The sequence below is a fragment of the Theropithecus gelada genome, chromosome 5 (assembly GCF_003255815.1).
Source record: "Theropithecus gelada isolate Dixy chromosome 5, Tgel_1.0, whole genome shotgun sequence".
Classification (NCBI taxonomy): domain Eukaryota; kingdom Metazoa; phylum Chordata; class Mammalia; order Primates; family Cercopithecidae; genus Theropithecus; species Theropithecus gelada.
This window is the reverse complement of record NC_037672.1, coordinates 97,359,961-97,378,480: the sequence shown is the minus strand read 5'-3', so window position 1 is coordinate 97,378,480 and position 18,520 is coordinate 97,359,961. Positions and strand designations below refer to the sequence as shown.

Genomic DNA, 18,520 nt, shown 5'->3' with positions numbered 1-18,520 from the left:
CTGCACAAGAATGTCTTGTAACACATAACCTTGCTTGCATTTTCTGGGGTCCTCAGGGTCCAGCGATCTCGTACAAATCCTCTACCCCACAGCTGATGTCCCTCGGCCCGTGACACAAGGCGCAGGCGCAAGACGCGGCCCGCGGTGGGCGGGGGAGGGGCGGGGCGCGTCGGGCGGCCGCGCCCTCGAAGCTTCCGCCAGGCCCTTCCGGAAATCCAGTATCGTGGGGCGACGGCGTAGAAAGTGCTTCCCGGAGCGCAGAAGAGGTCATCAATCATGTGACGGTGGCTTGAGGAGGAACCTGTCTTTAAAGCTGTCCCTGAAGTGACAACGGAGAGAACCAGGCAACCCAGAAACCCCAGGTAACTGGCGCTACTTTGCCTGGTTTGAGGCCTAGTCCCGGAGGTGGCGCGGGTGGTGAGACTAAACAGAAGGAGAGGGCCCCCTCTTCTTTTCTTTGGGCCTAGCTCTTTGGGGTGGAGGGGCAGGGATGGGGTGGGCTGAGGCAAGGCGTGTCAGCTGAGTACCCGTTGGGGTGTTGGGGCACTCCGACTCCCACTGGGCTCGCTGGGCCAAGCCCTAGAACCGCGGGGGTTTTGCCGGGTTCTGACCAGGGCTGATCTTGCTTGTTAAGTTGGGGGTGGGGAGGACGAGGAAGCCAAAGAGGTAAGAGTCACCGGGAGTTTCTCTTCCAGGCGTGGAGATTGATCCTGCGAGAGAAAGGGGTTCATCATGGCGGATGTGAGTGACACCCCCACATAAGAGGAAGGGAGAGTGGGGAATTTGGAGGGGAATACTGAGCGGGGAGAGGTAGAAGATCCTCCCATCCCCACCCATCCCAGTTAATTATTTTCTCTTGTATGTGAAATGGGAGACTAATATGAATGAATTTGCAGGATCCTGAGTTTCTGCCTCGAATGGGGGTGGAGGACACTAAGGTGCTTGAGACTGAGAAAATTATATTCTCCCTACTCACCAATCCAGCTGGGGTATAAGAGAGGCTCTGTGTATTTACCATTTGAAATTCTGAATGATGGTTGGCTGCTTTTCCTGTCAGAATTTGGTCAGTAGGACATGTACCCAGAATACTTTTTTCCAGTAAGTGGTAACAATATCTTATTAGGTTTATTGTGGCAATTTACGATTATTTCTAACCCATGCCTCTTTAGAAACATAACATGAAATAGAATGAGGGGTGTGTGTGTGTGTGTGTGTGTGTGTAGGATGAGAGCAAAAATAAGCCAATAGTCATAACATGAAATAAAATGATCATTCGGGTTTGGAGAATAGTAAGTGTTGGAGGCTCAAAACAACAGATATCTGATTAATCCATGCGAGGTCAAAATTGATACCTAAAGTGTCAGTGAAATTCCTGGGATGAGAGAGTGTAATGAGACAAAGTAAGATAATCTTCTGGCCGGTGCGGTGGCTTAGTCTGTAATCTCAGCATTTTGGGATGCCGAGATGGAAGGATCACTTGAGGCTGGGAGTTCAAGATCAGCCTGCGCAACGTAGCAAGACCCCGTTATACAAAAAGAAATTTAAAAATTAACCAGGCGCATTGATAACCCTGTAGTCCCAGCTATGCTGGAAGTGAGGCGGAAGGATTGCTTGAGCCCAGAACTTGAAAGTTGCAGTGAGCCCCAGCTTAGAAAAATAAAATAGTCTTATATTTCTTTAGTCTTAACTGTGTTTAGTGTTAAACACTTGACACACTTCGCCATTTATCTTATATTCTGTAAGTCTGGGCTGGGCGTGGTGGCTCACGTCTGTAATCCCAGCACTTTGGGAAGCCAAGGCGGGTGGATCACCTGAGGTCAGGAGTTCGAGACCAGCCTGGCCTACATGGTGAAACCATATCTCTACTAAAAATACAAAAAATAAGCTGGGACGTGGTGGTGGGTGCTTATAATGCCGGTTACTCGGAGGTTGAGGCAGGAGAATCGCTTGAACCTGGGAAGCAGAGGTTGCAGTGAGCCGAGATTGTGCCATTGCACTCCAGCCTGGACAGCAAGAGCAAAACTCCCTCTCAAAAACAAAAAAAAAGACTGTTGCCTCACATAGTCATATATAATTTATTTTAGGTCCTTAAACAGAATATTTTAATAATTATGTTATAATAATATGCCTTACACTGTTTCATTATTTGTTGAGTAGGTGAGTTCAACAAATAATGAAACAATGGAAGGCATATTTTTATAATGTGAGACAACAGTCTTACAGAAGTCATATCACCTTACCCAAGACCATTAAAATGATGGTGGAAAGTCTATCTTTGAACCTGGAAAGGTGTTTATAATGTCTTCTCAAGTGAACACAATAGCAACAGGATATAAAACACTAGTATGAAAATTATGATATATTTTTATGGCTAAAATGTATTTGTGTTTCCCATTTCTAGGTATGCTAATCCATGCAACTTCTCAAAAACTTTAACAGCACTCTTATGATGTAGGTTCTATATTAGCCCTATTCAACAAATAATGAAATAGGCTTAGGGAAAAAAGGTTAGTTAACTTACTGCAAGTTGCATGACTAGTAAACATCCAAATCAGACAGAGAAAGATAAAACACAGCAAGAAAGGTTATGAATGATAACTGAACGTCCCTAAAATTTGGATAGGACAGGATCTAGAAAACAGTGGAAGGCCTATTATTATAACATGATTTTTTAATATTCTCTTTCAGGACCTAAAGCGATTCTTGTATAAAAAGTTACCAAGGTAAGAAATTTTTAATTTGTTACTGAATAAATTCTATATGCCATATGTTAATTTTATGAAGTACTTTGTCTGTGTATTTTCAATGTTTTGAAGTATCTCTGAGATTTCCTTTAATATGAATATTTTTTGCCAGCATCATGTCCTCTGGAAAATTTTCGTCACAACCGCTTTCCTCATTTATGTCAATAAGTTTGCCTTCACTGAGTTCTCTGTGTATCTAGAGGGATGGTGTCAGCATTCCCTTGGTCACCTGTTTCTTCTATAACTCCTTATTTGAAATTCACTTCCAGCATTATTACTTTTCATTTCTTTGCTGTATTTCATCTTTGTCGGCCAGTTTCCTCTTTTTATTATCTCTTTTTCTAAATGTCACATACTTTATCATTGGGAGACAAGGAGGTACAAAACTACATGCTTTGCTATCTCTGCGTGAACTGCATAACAGATGCACAGTGACCAACCATCAACATACTTTGAAAGAAATGATGTGGCTGGTTACTGATGACAGTGTGCATCTCTTAGTTGCGTAATTATTTATGTTATGATTTGTAGACTAAAGAATTAGAAAAGTTTATACTTTATGCAGTTATTCAGGTATTATGCCATGCTAACTAAAATTTGACCTGTGCTCTTCTGCAGGAAGTGGTGTTACTTAACCATACTAACTAAAATGTGCATATTGGAGCTGTGCAAAATGAGGACTTTCTGTATTTTTCTGTAGTTACCTTAGCATAAAGGGTGCTCAAATTGGAATGGAGAGATACCCCACTACACTGGCGATATGACGAAATAGTTAATAGTGCAGTTAATTCACTTAGAAGTCTTAGTGATTTACAATCCTCTTTTGAGTGTTAGCATCTCTTATTGAAGAAACAGCAAAATTACATTCAATGTTCTTAGTTATAAACCCACCAGAAAGATACCCATTATTCATCTGGAGATCTAATAAATAAAGCAATAATTGATTCTAATTACATCATCTGTGATTATAAGTATCAAAAATGTTTCAGACAATGGTGATCTCATTTGAACTATTAAGTGTACTCTGAAAGTCATAATAGCGTGTGACACTGGGTATGGTGAAGCTCTCTGTATAAAGGAATTAGAGAATAATACCAAAAGTATTTATTATATTACTGAGTAGTTCTAATGTTGATCAGAAATAGTTGGAAAGTATATGCTTGCTCCTTCTTTGAATTCGGATGTCTTTTATCTTTTAACGAAAGGGGAAATACCAGGTTGTCGTGCTTATCCAAGAAATAAATTCAGTTAAAGGATATTTGTTAAAAGCTTTATGAAAATCTTTCATAATGGCAGGAAAGGTATTAGTACTGTCAGGTTTTTTTAAAATAATGAAAAAAAGCCAGTTCAACTCATATCATTTACTGAAATTAGGCTTACTGCATCCCAGAACAATAATGATGAAGAAATAATAATGTTTTGAACATTCATGAAGAATAGTAGAATACACTTTGATTTGTTGCTAGATGTATGGGTTTGGATGCAGGCATCCTGCTTCAGAGCCATGGATTCATGCTTTTAACTGTTGAACCTCAGTGCCTCTCAGTAACAAAGTCTGCCAGCTACGGATACTAATGTGTGTTTTTGTGCATTTTTTGAATTCTCTGCAAAATATCGTTCTTGCGTTTGCAATTTAAAATCTAATTGTGACCCAAAGCAGTCTCAGGCTTTAATAATCCCACTTTGTATGTTTTAAAATAATCAAATATTTCCTAATTATGTGTATAAAACTAAATCTGATGACTTTCATTAGTACTGCAACATTTGTTTTTAGAAAAAAATGGTTGTTTTAGTAAGCTTAAGGTTTAGATTTCTTCAGAATATTTCACAAAATTTAATTCATTTCTTCTAAAAGTGTAATATCTCTTCATGAGCCAGTTATTTTTAATTATTAGTAAAATCTATTCATATTACTCTTTGTGCATTGTATGTAGAATTGAAAACAGCTTTTATATTGGGACCTGATTTCTAAAATTATATACTTAAGAGTGTAAGTAATTTTTCTACTTTCTTGAATTCATTTCTCTGTGAAGTCCATCAGAAAGAAAGTCCTTTTATTTTCTTTGGAGCATTAGTTGTATTTAAAGTAATTTCCATGGAAATTTTAAAAAAGAAGCTACCTGTGGTGGCACTAATTTTTCTAAACATTTTTGTGGTCCTCTTTACCTGTTTTTTAAGTTATTTTGGGAGTAGGTAGTACATTCATAAAGTTCAGATTCAGGAGTTCACTGAAGAACATAGAGTGAGTAGCTGCCCATCCTTCCTCTCCAGCCACATGCACAGTTTCCCCTCACAGAGGCACCTACCATTATCTGTAGAGATATTTTATGTACCTATGAGCAGACATGTATATACACATATTTATACACACAGCATACACATATGCCTGCACATTTTGGTACATAATTTATTGCTGCTTGTATACACTGTTCTAAACTGTATTTTTTCACTTAAGAATGTAACTTTGAGAGTAATCTTTCCTGGTACATAGAGAACTTCCTCTTTCTCATGACTGCAGAGTATTCCTTTGTAGGTGTATATCATATCTTACCTTGTCCTTCTTGATGGACAGTTGGGTTTGTAATGCTTTACTGTTTCAAATGATGTTGCTTTTGGTAACTGCACAAAATAATTGGCATATGTACAAATATCTGTAGGATATGTTTTATATAATCTAGTTTTTAACTTAGAAGAATATATTTATTTTATGTATATATCTGTTTTGGTTTTTTTTTTTTTTTTTTTTTTTTTTTGAGACAGAATCTCGTTCTGTCACCCAGGCTGGAGTGCAGTGGCGCGATCTTGGCTCACTGCAACCCAGGTTCAAATGATTCTCATGCCTCAGTCTCCCAAGTAGCTGGGATTACAGACAAGCACTACCACACCCGGCTAATTTTTGTATTTTTAATTGAGACGGGGTTTCATCATGTTTTCCAGGCTGGTCTCAAACTCCTGACCTCAGGTGATCTGCCCACCTTGGCCTCCCAAAGTGCTAGGATTACAGGCATGAGCCACCGTGCCTGGCCTATGTTATGTATTAATCTTAGAGATATATTTTAATCCATAAATAAGTTTAGGATTGAATGAATAGGAAATCATGCCAATAATAGGATAAAAATAGTATAAAAGTCTTTTATAAAGTTATTTTATTCTTATTTTTTGTGTAAGGAAGACAAATGATTTTGTTTGTAACATTTTCCACTCGCATTTAATAACACTTCTCTGACTTAAAAGTTTTTGCAATGGGGTTTTTAAAAATTTAATGTCAGTATTTAAACATAAGGTTAATATACTATTTCTTATTCCTTAGTTAATACATTAAAGTTAACACTTTAAAGTTAACGCAAAGAATAGATAATTCCGGGTTGCTGTAGGGATATTGAACATATCTCTGAGTTGTAGTTTATAGATTCCATAAGATAGTTACAGGACTATAAGTTTTATGTTACAATGAAAGGGTTTTGCATAAATGTTGAAAGTTGAGGAGTGTCACCTTATATTTTTTAACACAGTACTTTTGTGCTCTACTGTATGTATTTCTTAATTGCTAATTTCCCAGGGATTCTCACTGATTATTTAGTACTTGAACTTTAGTGATAAATTATGTCATTGTCACTGTGCACAATTGACACCATTGGTATTAGTTAATAAGTGATATTTTCGAATTATGTGCCAGCCTACACTTTATGTGCGTTGTATTAAATTTCACAATATCTAAGTAAGTACAGTTATTCCCATTTTTCAGATAGTTAATCTGAGGCTTATAAAGGTTTCATAACTAGCCCAAGACAGCATAAATAATCAGTGGCAGAGCCTGGACTGGAACCCAGGTCTTTCTAACTTTAGAGCTATAGCTTGACCATTCTGCTTACTACTTATGTAAGCATGGCTGAAAGGATTGCTGCATGGCCTTCATTCGTTTTGCCCTGCTTCTTCAGCCAGGAACAGTCTTTCCACGTCTTTTCACTTAATACCATAACATCTCAGCTGAGATATTACTGCCTCAGAAAGCCTTCCCTGGTCCACTCTCTGTCTGCATCAACCTCCTGTTTTCTAGGTTCTCATATCACTATGAACTTTTTTTTTTTTTTTTTTTTTGAGACAGAGTCTTGCTTTGTTGCCCAGGCTGGAGTGCAGTGGCACGATCTCAGCTCACTGCAAGCTCCGCCTCCCGGGTTCATGCCATTCTCCTGCCTCAGCCTCCTGAGTAGCTGGGACTACAGGTGCCCACCACCACGCCCGGCTAATTTTTTTTTTTTTTTGTATTTTCAGTAGATGGGGTTTCACCGTGTTAGCCAGGATGGTCTCGATCTCCTGACCTCGTGATCCGCCCGCCTCAGCCTCCCAAAGTGTTGGGATTACAGGCGTGAGCCACCGTGCCTGGCCCCTATGAACTTTTTAACAATACTTGCCCCCAATTTTAGTTTTACGTTTGTTCTTGTGAGATTATTGATAACGCACTCACTTTTTAGATGAGAAGCCACGTGAAGGCAATGATTGTGCTTATTTCTGTTTTTCATAGTATCAAAGTATTAAGTGCCACAAACACCGGCCATTTAATATTTGCATGAATGAAAAAAGAAGAAGGCTCTTTTTTGTCACTGTAGCCATTGCTGATAATCTTTCATGCTTTTGTAAACCATGGACTGATCATTCATTAGCAGTTTTAATGGAGAGTTAGCTTTGTCTTAGATTCTTATTAATAAACCGCATGAATTTATAAATATTATAAACATTTCTATAATACACGTTGATTCCATTTCTGGGAGAATTTTGGGGTCCTGTGGTTTTTCAGAAAATACATGAGAATTATTATGTCTTTGAGGTGCATAGTTTGAGAAAATGAAATATTTTATATTTTAACTTTTTTTATATTTTAACTATTTTCTTTTTCTAGTGTTGAAGGGCTCCATGCCATTGTTGTATCAGATAGAGATGGAGTACCTGTTATTAAAGGTAAAAGTGAACATTTAAATGCAAATATCTTCTTTGCTTTTGACTAAAAATGCGTGTAATTTACATCTGAGTAGTACAGCAGGCAAACATGTAAAATTCATTTTAGTAAATTTTAGGAGATGGTGGTCTTAGTATTGGCGGAAGTGTTTGCTTTTGTATGTTGAAGGTTGAATTTGAATCTACAGTGTATTATATATCAGGTGTATCATGTTAACATCTAGAGTTTAAGCATGGATTTATCACAGACCCATTTCCCGTTAAAGACATTTACAGTGCAACGTAAACCATTAGTAAATCTAAGTGATGAGAGTGAGCATGTAGGCAGCTAGATAAACACACAGACACCCCTACATTACATACACACACACACACACACTCTTTATCAAATTGCTAGTTGTTTTAGGATAATACCCATGTATTTGAATCATAAGTAAACATGATGTCACAGAGAGTCAGTATGGATTCAGACAATTTTTTACTATTTTTATTTTATGGTATTATGAGCATGGATGTTCCTAGTGTTTTTGGGACACTGTAATGGCTTTATCAAACATTAAAGATTGGATAATGTTCTGTATATTTTGTGTACAATTTTCCACCTGGAGTTGTCATATATGTCAGATAATTTTAGACTTTAGAAATGAACGGAGGTTTAGAAGTCAACTGATTTAGTTCTTTCATTTTATAAGTGAAGGTAATAAAGTGCAAAGACACTTGGACTTCATTAGCAGTTTCAAAGGAGAGTTAGCTGTGTCTTAGATTCTTATTAATAAACTGCATGAATTTGTAAAGATTATAAACATTTCTATAATAGACATTGATTCCATTTCTGGGAGAATTTTGACAAACACATTATAAGAACATGGAATATCAACAAAGGAGGTCCTGTGGTTTATAATCTTCAAACATTGCAGTCCAAAGTCGGGCGTGAGTCAGTAACAGAACCCATCATCTCCTGATGTGTGGTCCAGTGTGCTTTCTAACTCACTATAAAATGGTCGTTGAATGGTTGTGGACAGATTACTTGCTTTCTCTTAATTCTGTAATGAGGGATTTGAACAAAATAATCTCAGATTTTCCAGTTCTAATGTTCTTCATGAGGATATCTGTGTTAAAGCCTTGAGCCCTGCACTCATTAATACAACAAACTCCATGCAGACCTTTTAATGAGTGAGAGAAACATGAAACAGGTAACTAGCTGCAGATTGCTAATATCTATGAGAGATATTCCTTGCTGTGGGTTTTATAAGAGCAGAAGTTTTGTAACTTTTTTCATTAGTTTATTCTAACCTAGTCCTCAGATAACCAGTTAAATGTGCTTGATTAATCTATGTTTTAAGTTAGATATCAAGAAAAGGTAAACATTTAATTTTCTTTTTAAAATTTAAAAAAATTGTGAGAGTCAGCATTTCTTCTCTTATTTGTGATCAGTGAACTTTTGACTGAGCAATTTTTCCTGATTAGTGATGAGACCCCATTAGTGATATGATTTTCAATATTGTGAAACGTAACCTTTGTGCTCAGTTTTAAACAGAGGTTTATGAAAAAGGGCTGTAAATCTCTCTATCATATCCTCTGCATAATTTTTATTTAAATCACTTATTTTTCTAGTGGCCAATGACAATGCTCCGGAGCATGCGTTGCGACCTGGTTTCTTATCCACTTTTGCCCTGGCAACAGACCAAGGGAGCAAACTTGGACTTTCAAAAAATAAAAGTATCATCTGTTACTATAACACCTACCAGGTAAGTTCATAATTATCAAATGATTTGCTGATTTCAGTTGTCATTTTTGTGCCTTTTATATATAAAATAGTGTGTGTTATAGTTCTCAATTTTAGTTTTGAAGGGGATGAAATTATAAAATTTTAGCCTTCAAATTGGTTGTGTTAAACGGTAATAATTTTCTTCACATTTTATACCAGGAAATAATTACGATGGAAAAGTAATTAAGTGACTTAATAAAGTACATGTTATCCTAAAAAGTGTATGTCAGGTCACTGTTATCTCCAGTAGATGGTGCCCTTACCTAAACAACTGTGATTTCCCAGATGACACACTTTTTTTGTTGTAGTAACAGATAAAAAAAACTTTCCTTGAAAGTTTATTAAATTTGCTCTTGCTGCTAATTCCTTCATTTTTTGGAATCATATATATGTAATAAATGAGGTTATTATTTGTGGGAAATAAGTTAGTTTTTACATGTCTCTTGATCTCAAGCTATATTTTCTTAAGACTGAATTAATTCCTTGTGCTTTAGAGCTATGTTTCCTAATCAATTGATGTTAAGTTACTCTTTTTTTTTTTTTTTTCTTCTGAGACAGAGTCTGCCTGTGTCACCCCATGCTGGAGTGCAGTGACATGATCTCATCTCACTGCAACTTCCGCCTCTCAGGTTCAAGAGATTCTCAAGCCTCAGCCTCCCAAGTAGCTGGGATTACAGGCATGTGCTACTAGGCCTGGCCAATTTTTGTATTTTTAGTAGAGATGGGCTATCACCATGTTGGCCAGGCTGGTCTTGAACTCCTGGCCTCAAGTGATCCCATCCACCTCAGCCTCCCAAAGTGCTAGGATTACAGACGTGAGCCACCATGCCAGGCCCATCTTTTATTTTAAAAGTTACATATTTTAATGTGTATTAGGTAAAACATAACCAAACCATCTGACCTTTAATTTCAAATAAGGATTAGGTTGAAACTAAGTTTTTTTTTTTTTTGAAGGTAGTTAATTTAAAGTTATTTTAAATTTAATTTAAATTACTGTAATACACAAGAGCCAGAAAATATCGTGAAGATAACCTACCTGAATGACCTACTGTATTTATCCATTTAATTATCAACTACTTATTAAGTCCTTATGATGTAATTGACATTCTGCTGGGCTTTAGAGATAAAAAAATGAAGACATAGTTTCACCTTAAAAACTTTCCAGGCTCAATGGTATTAATGTCTCTAAGAGATCATCACTAATTATGGAAATATTCACTGAAATAGAAAGTTCCTTTCTATTTCATAATGTAATACTATGATGTTGGACTAAAACATTAATCATTTTTAAAGTTTTGAAAGATTAAGACATTTCAGTTTAGTTATACTACCTTTTCACAATGCAACATATTATTTGGCTCTTATTTTCTTTTTAGGTGGTTCAGTTTAATCGTTTACCTTTGGTGGTGAGTTTCATAGCCAGCAGCAGTGCCAATACAGGTGTGTTTAATTACCTTAAATATTACTTTTAATCCTTAATTTAAAAAAATTAATTTAATTACCATACCTTAATTTAAGAGGAATAGTAGATTTAGAGCCAAAAATCTTGAACTTGTGGCCCAGTTTCACTGTCTTTTTTCCATGTCTTGGGAAGTGATTTCTCTGAATCCTAGTTTCCATATCTGTATAATGGAGATAATATATGCTTTCTCCATCTTACAATGTTATTTTCTAGTTCAAATGAGACCGTATGGGTAAGTGATTTTTTTTTTTTTTTTTTGGAGACAGGAAAATTAAATATTATCTTGAGTGCTACATCTTGCTCCCATTACAGCAGTTTAAGAAAACAAGATGAAAATAACCCAACAAAATGCATTAAAATGATTGATGAATTATAGACCAATCTATTAAATTAGAATTTTTAAAATTTTACCTAATGGGGAAAATGAATGTGATTGAGAAGTTAAAGAGCCTGAATAAGACGAACGTAGTCTCATTCTTCTTGAGAACTGAAGAATTTGAGAACAAATGCTAGGAAGCTGTATCCTTTATAGAGGATAGTAAAATTCCATTGTATCCAAAATTTCACCGAATATTTATGTGTAAAATAATGACTATTCACTTGGTTGTAATTTTTTTACTTCATTTTATATAAAGTAGGATTTTTATTAAAAGGTCTGTCTCCTTTAGATTTGATTGCTGTTGAGAATTGTGATGTATTTTTTTTCTGTTTGATTTCTCTCCAAGCTGAGCAAATTCTTCTAGCTATGTCACTGAAGCCTGTTCTTAGATACCTTATCTTTAGAATGAGAGGTTTAGATTTGATGATCTATTAGATCTCTTCCATTTTGAAACATTTTAGAAATCTGTAAAATACCATATGTAAAAGCACTTTCTGAATTATATAGGATAGTAATGGTGTTTAGATTTTAAGTATATTTATGAAATATACTAAATCTCAATTTTGGTACATGACCTATCACATACCAAGTCACCAGTTGTTGTATATTATGATAATGTACAGAACAATATTTTAGTACTTGGACCCTTTCCTTGAGAGTCCAGATGCTTTTTATGTTCTATAAGACAGAGAAAGATCTTTATTTGTTTGAACATAAAACAGGCTCTGTTTGAGGTAGGTAGCCTTTCACTCTAGTAAACTAAGGAGAAGCTAGATATGCTGATTTCTAGATGTTTATCTCCCAGGTTCATCAATGAACTCCAGTGTGTTTTATACTCTACCATTTATTTTTAAAATATTTTTTCATTTGAAATATTTATTTATGTCTTAGCTTTGTTGAATTTATAAAAATAAATTTCTGATTTCCTTTGTTCAGTATAGAAGCTATCTACCTATCTTTTGATGTAATCCATTAAAATTTGCTCGGAGATTTAGTAAAAATTATATGTATTATTTCTGATTTAGTAAAAATTATATGTATTATTTCTGAGTCAATGCAAATTTTGAAACAGTAAGGTATAAATTAAGATTTTCGTTCTAGAACTCTAACAAATTATAGTGCATATAATTTATTCTGTATTTCCTAATATATAAGTATTTTTCACTCATTTACTTCAGTAATAGATGCTGAAAATAAACTTATTAATGACTACAGAGTTTTTGGTTACTTTATTTAGGGTTATAGTACAGGTTGAACATCCCTCATCCAAAAATCTGAAATCCAAAACATTCTAAAGTCTGAAATTTTCTGAGCACCAATATGGCATTCAAAGAAAATGCTCACTGGAGCATTTCATATTTGAGATTTTTGGATTAGGGATGCTCAACTAGTAAGTATTGTACAAATATTCCAAAATTCAAAACACTTCTGGTACCCGGCATTTTGGATTAGGGATATTCAACCTGTATTTTGTTTCAGTCATGGGAAATAAACTATGTTCTGATTTACTTTTGGTAACTATGTATTTTGGGCTTGAGGAAATTTGAATTTCAGACTTCGAGGAACATTTTTCTAACATGTAATTTTCTTAATCTCTTTATTTTAGGACTAATTGTCAGCCTAGAAAAGGAACTTGCTCCATTATTTGAAGAATTGAGACAAGTTGTGGAAGTTTCTTAGTCTGACAGTGGTTTCAGTGTGTACCTTATCTTCATTATAATAACACACTATCAATCCAGCAATCTTTAGACTACAATAATACTTTTATCCATGTGCTCAAGAAAGGGCCACTTTTTCCAACTTATACTAAAGAGCTAGCATATAGATGTTAATTTATGGATAGATCAGTTGCTATATTTTCTGGTGTAGCGTCTTTCTTATTTAGTGTGATCTAGGGATACCACAGAAATGGTTCAGTCTATCACAGCTCCCATGGAGTTAGTCTGGTCGCCAGATATGGATGAGAGATTCTGTTCAGTGGATCAGAATCAAACTGGTACATCGATCCACTTGAGCCGTTGAGTGCTCCCAATTGTACAATATGCCCAGGCTTGCAGAATGAAGCCAACTTTTTATTGTGAATAATAATAAGGACATATTTTTCTTCAGATTATGTTTTATTTCTTTGCATTGAGTGAGGAACATAAAATGGCTTGATAAAAGTAATAAAATCAGTACAATCACTAACTTTACTTTGTACATATTATTTTGCAGTATAGATGAATATTACTAATCAGTTTGATTATTCTCAGAGGGTGCTGCTCTTTAATGAAAATGAAAATTATAGCTAATGGTTTTTCCTCAAACTCTGCTTTCTGTAACCAATCACTGTTTTAATGTTTGTGTGTTCTTTATAAAATTTAAATACAATTCGTTATTCTGTTTCCAATGTTAGTATGTATGTAAACATGATAGTATAGCCATTTTTTTCATACGTGAGTAAAAATAAAATAGTATTTTTAAAAATATAGTTTGAGCACTATATAGGTCCTGTTTTTGTTCAGACTTTTTCCAAAAATCTAAACTTAATTACTCTTTCAGCCACATGAATAAATAATGAGTGTTTCTTGTAGGTATTGGTTTGGAGGTTGTTTTATGGTAGTATAAACTGTTAATTGGAAAAGAAACCTCAGGTTGCAGTCAGCCGAGATTGCGCCACTGCACCCTAGTCTGGGCAACAGAGACTCCGTCTCAAAAACAAAACAGAAAAGAAACCAAGAAACCTCAGGCATGAAGCTAATTTAATCTCCATGAAAGAGGTACTACAGTTCTAGAATATGCCCTTTATGTTCAGGAATGCAGTCTATCATTCAGAGTTGTTAATTTCTTTCTAGTTTCTTTGACAATCAATTTTTCCCTGGAACAGTTCAGTACATGTGCATTGAGCACCTGTGTGCCAGTCAGCAGAGCTATCACATTGCACAATTCTAAGAAGCACCATTCATGTCACATCATATTTCTACGCTCTGGGAGTTGCTTTTCACAGAGAATATGTGTGATTGTTATCCCTAAAATTGTGCAGTGAGGCAATTGGCTAGGTGCTGTGCTGCTTTTTCTTTGGTTTTTTTTTTTTTTTTTTTTTTTTTTTTTAGAGACAGAGTCTTGCCATGGCCATGTTGCCCAGTCTGGAGTGCAGTGGTGGCATGATCTTGCCGCACTGTAACCTCTTCCTCCTGGGTTCAAGCTGTTCTCATGCCTCATTCTCTCTTGTAGCTGGGATTACAGTCTTACACCATCGTGCTTGGCAAATTTTTATATTTTCAGTAGAGACAGGAGTTCACCATGTTGGCCAGGCTGGTCTTGAACTCCTGACCTCAAGTGATCCGCCTGCTTTGGCCTCCCAAAATGCTAGTATTACACGTGTGAGCCACAGCACCAGGCCATGTGCTACTTTTTCTTCCTTCCATCCTTCCGCCCTCCTTCCAGTGTAAATATGAGATTAATTTGTGATACTGTCCTTTAAAGAACTTAGAGGTCAGTAAAGGAAGCAGGTATAGAAAGTGCTATGATAAAGCTATACATAGGATGGTATAGAACCACAGACTAGAGGCACCTAAAATGGGCAAGAAAATAGCCTTTACAAATAAAATAGAAGCAAGAGATATAATGCTTTACTTGCAAAAAAACTATAAATACAGTCATGTACCATATAATGATGTTTCAGTTAATGAAAGACCACATACGAGGGTGGTCAGAACAGCAGGCTATACCATAGAGCCTAGGTGTGTAGTAGTAGGCTATACCATCTGAGGTTCCTGTCAGTACAGTATGATGTCCATATAATGATGAAATCACCTAACAAAGCATGTCTCGAACTGTATCCACATTGTTAAGCAACACATGACTGTAGTTAATTGTTACAATTGAAATATTAGATGTACTTATTAAAATCCAGAATTCCCATTATCTGGATTATTATTTAATAATGTTCAGGAAATTTTGCCAGTGCAATGGTGCATTAAACAATGTCTTTTAGAAATGAGGTGGCCAGATTTCTATTTGCAGGTAATAATTGTATATCGAAAACTAGAAAAAGAAATGATTATAAATGGAGCTACTTAACCTTTACATGTTGAATGCTGCCACTGTTAAAATTTCTGAGGGGGTATAATAGAGAAACTATCCCATAGTTCATCTGGAAAAATAAGTAGGTGAAAATAGCTAAGAAGTTTTTGAAAGGGTTATATAAACCTAGATTAACTATCTTTGAAAGGTAGTACAGAACTGAATGCACAATTAGATATCAATGGTATGTACTCACCCAAAAAAGATTTCAGTATCATACATGTGAGGGCTTAAAACATTGTGATAAAGATGGGATCACAATGGGAAAAGGATTATCCAATAAGTAGGGCAGGCATTCTCTGTGCCTGCTAGGGAAGTGTAACTTGTTATACTCTTTATGTACAGCAGTTGGCAGTCTGTGAAACTTAAATTCACATACATAAGCTTTTGCCCTGCAGTTCCACTTCTAGAAATTTATCCTACCAAACAAAGCACATAGATGTGCAAAAGTATGTATTTACAAGTATATTCTTTGCAGCTTGGTAATGTCAAAGAATTGGAAGCAACCTAAATATCTGCCATAGGTAGGATAACCGTATGCTCTGGCTTTTTGAACACTATCAGTTTATACCTGCTGTTCTTGGTATAATTATTAATCGTGCTCCTTTCACTCTCAGTGTCTCACTTTAGATAATAAATTACACAGGATTGGTGAAACAAATTTCATTTGCCCAGTGGAAAAAGGAATGAAGAAGTGCTTTAGGTACTGAGATGAAAGGATCTCTAAGGCATAATAATGTTTATTGAGAAAAGCATGGTGTGAAACTGTGTGGCATGCTACAATTGATGTATAAGAAGAAAAATGTGTGTATTCATATTTGTTTGTATATGGTAGACTGTCTCTGAAGATATACATGGAAGAACCTGATCACATTGGTAGTCTCCAAGGAGTGGAACTAGATACTTGGGGGATAAGGATCCCAGGAGTGCTCCTTTTCATTGTAAACTTCATTGTACTTTGAGTTTTTAACTGTTCAAAAATATAAAATTAGAAATAAAATATTTCAACAAACAATAAAATGGGATATTTGGGGAAGAAAGTTATCTCAGGGCCTCCAAAGAAGCAGAAGCAGTTGGATATATGAGTATTTATTTCAAGGAAGTGGCTTATGCGATTGTGGGAACTGGCAAGTCTAAAATCTGTGGGACAGGTCAGAAGACTGAAAAGTCTCAGGTAGGAGCTGAGGCTGTGGTTTGGGAGCAAAAGTTCTCCCTGTTGGAAACTTCAGGTTTGCTCTTAAAGCCTTTCAGTTGATTGGATGAGTCTCACCCACATTATGGAGGATTATCTCTTTTTACTTAAATTTAAGGGATTATAAATGTTAAGTACAACTCCAGAATACGTCCACAGGAGTACCTAGATTCAAGTTTTATAATAGTTTTTTAATATAATAGTTTTTTAATAACTAGGCAATGTGTCCTAGCCAAGTTGATGCACAAAACTAACCTTCACAGTCCACTCTTAGTCAGCGTGGCACCTGTATGCATCTTTTTTGGGTTTTTTGTTGTTGTTTTGTTTTTTTGTGAGACAGTCTCACTCTGCCACTTAGGCTGGAGTGCTGTGGCCTGATCTCAGCTCACTATAACCTCTGCCTCCCGGGTTAAAGCGAGTCTCCTGCCTCAGCCTCCCGAGTAGCTGGGATTACAGATGTGCACCACCACACCTGGCTAATTTTTGTATTTTTAGTAGAGACGGGCTTTTGCCATGTTGGCCAGGCTGATCTTGAACTCCCAACCTCAGGTGATCTGCCTGCCTTAGCCTCCCAAAGTGCTGGGATTACAGGCATGAGCCACTGCACCTGGCCTGTATGCATCTTAAACCATATTTTAGTCTCTATTCAAATAAAGACAGTAACTAGGTTGTACTTCTAACATGTGCAACCATGAATATTCCCTGGAGGAGGTTTCCTCAGAAGTGGATGCAATCCATTCCCCAAAGGAGGATGCAAAGTCCTTGGTGATCACTTTTTTCCTTGCTATCCTGTACCTTAATACTGCGATGTAAGGATACTATTAATATATCTTACATTAGCTAAGAGGATAAAGGAGGGGGAAAAAGATTTGTTCAGTATATATATGTGTGTATGTGCAATATATACATATTTGTATACATAAGTACACAGACATAATCACAGTTCTTGTTTTGGCAATTGGACATGTGGTTGTAGCTGGTATTTTTAACACCTTGCATTGCCTATTCCATATTTCCTTGCTTTCAGCAAGCAACTTGGCTATTTGGGATTCTGCCTGGTGAGATACTCCAAACCTTCATTCCTGAAGAATCTGAGCCATTCGTTGTCCTTCCTGTATTGGGTTTTAAAGTTTTCCATTGACTTTAATCAGGGCTTGGTAAAACAGATCTAGTGGATCTCCTGTATTCCACACATACCCTTCTTTATTTCCTTGTGCAGTAGCAGCCCAGTTTCCCCAGGCAATCAGGACTAGTCACCATAGTCAGTACAGTAATTCTCTTCTTTATGTGTCGATTCAGAGGCATGAGGAGTGCAAAGTGGCAGAGTGGTAATCTTAATGTCCAGTTTAATAGAATCATTGTGTCTCCTGGTTGAGGTATTACTGGTTTTGGAACAAAGTCTGCTAGAACTAAAGAGCATAGGAACTTGGGGACAGAAAACAAAAATCATGCCAGTGGACAAGGGGTGATAGTGAGTGGCACAGCTCCCATTTCCACCCCTTCATTGCTGGATCTGTGAATCCTGGCTCTGGAAGAAAGAACACCATATATTGGATGCTGATTTTACAGCATATATAGCCTCCTGGAGAACATTGCCTCAGCCCTGCAAGATACCGCCACCTACCTAGTGCTGTAACTGAGCTTTCAAAAGGCTATTCTACCATTTTCTCAAGCCAGCTGCTCCAGGATTATGGGCAACATGGTAAGACCAATGAATTACATGAGCAATATAGAAAACAGTGTTGCCTCCAAATTCCAAAGATGCTTGTTAGGTATATACTGTTTTTTGTTTTGTTTTGTTTTTATTGTCAGAGGGCCAGATGCAACAAGTTGTTCTTTACCTTAGGAGAGATATCTTGACATGTCCCACAACACTGGACCCCTAGAAATTTTGGTAAATTGGAAGGCACTTGAATTTTTGTCATATTTATTTCCCACTCTCTGAGACAAATGTCTC

At 36.3% G+C, this 18,520-nt stretch overlaps 1 protein-coding gene across 1 annotated transcript; it reads left to right on the top strand.

Moving 5' to 3' along the window:
- Positions 1-166: 166 nt before the first annotated feature.
- On the top strand, positions 167-13,776 carry LAMTOR3 (late endosomal/lysosomal adaptor, MAPK and MTOR activator 3). Its single transcript, XM_025385272.1, has 7 exons — positions 167-362; positions 696-741; positions 2,689-2,723; positions 7,642-7,700; positions 9,312-9,445; positions 10,842-10,905; positions 12,913-13,776. Exons 2-7 carry the CDS (start codon positions 733-735, stop codon positions 12,984-12,986), a joined length of 375 nt encoding a protein of 124 aa, XP_025241057.1. The 5' UTR covers positions 167-362; positions 696-732; the 3' UTR covers positions 12,987-13,776.
- Positions 13,777-18,520: the final 4,744 nt, after the last annotated feature.

Excerpts from the sequence above, each read along its gene's own strand:
- LAMTOR3 (XM_025385272.1), top strand. Across the intron at positions 2,724-7,641 it reads TTGTATAAAAAGTTACCAAG|TGTTGAAGGGCTCCATGCCA; the intron begins GTAAGAAATTTT and ends TTCTTTTTCTAG. Across the intron at positions 10,906-12,912 it reads CAGCAGCAGTGCCAATACAG|GACTAATTGTCAGCCTAGAA; the intron begins GTGTGTTTAATT and ends TCTTTATTTTAG.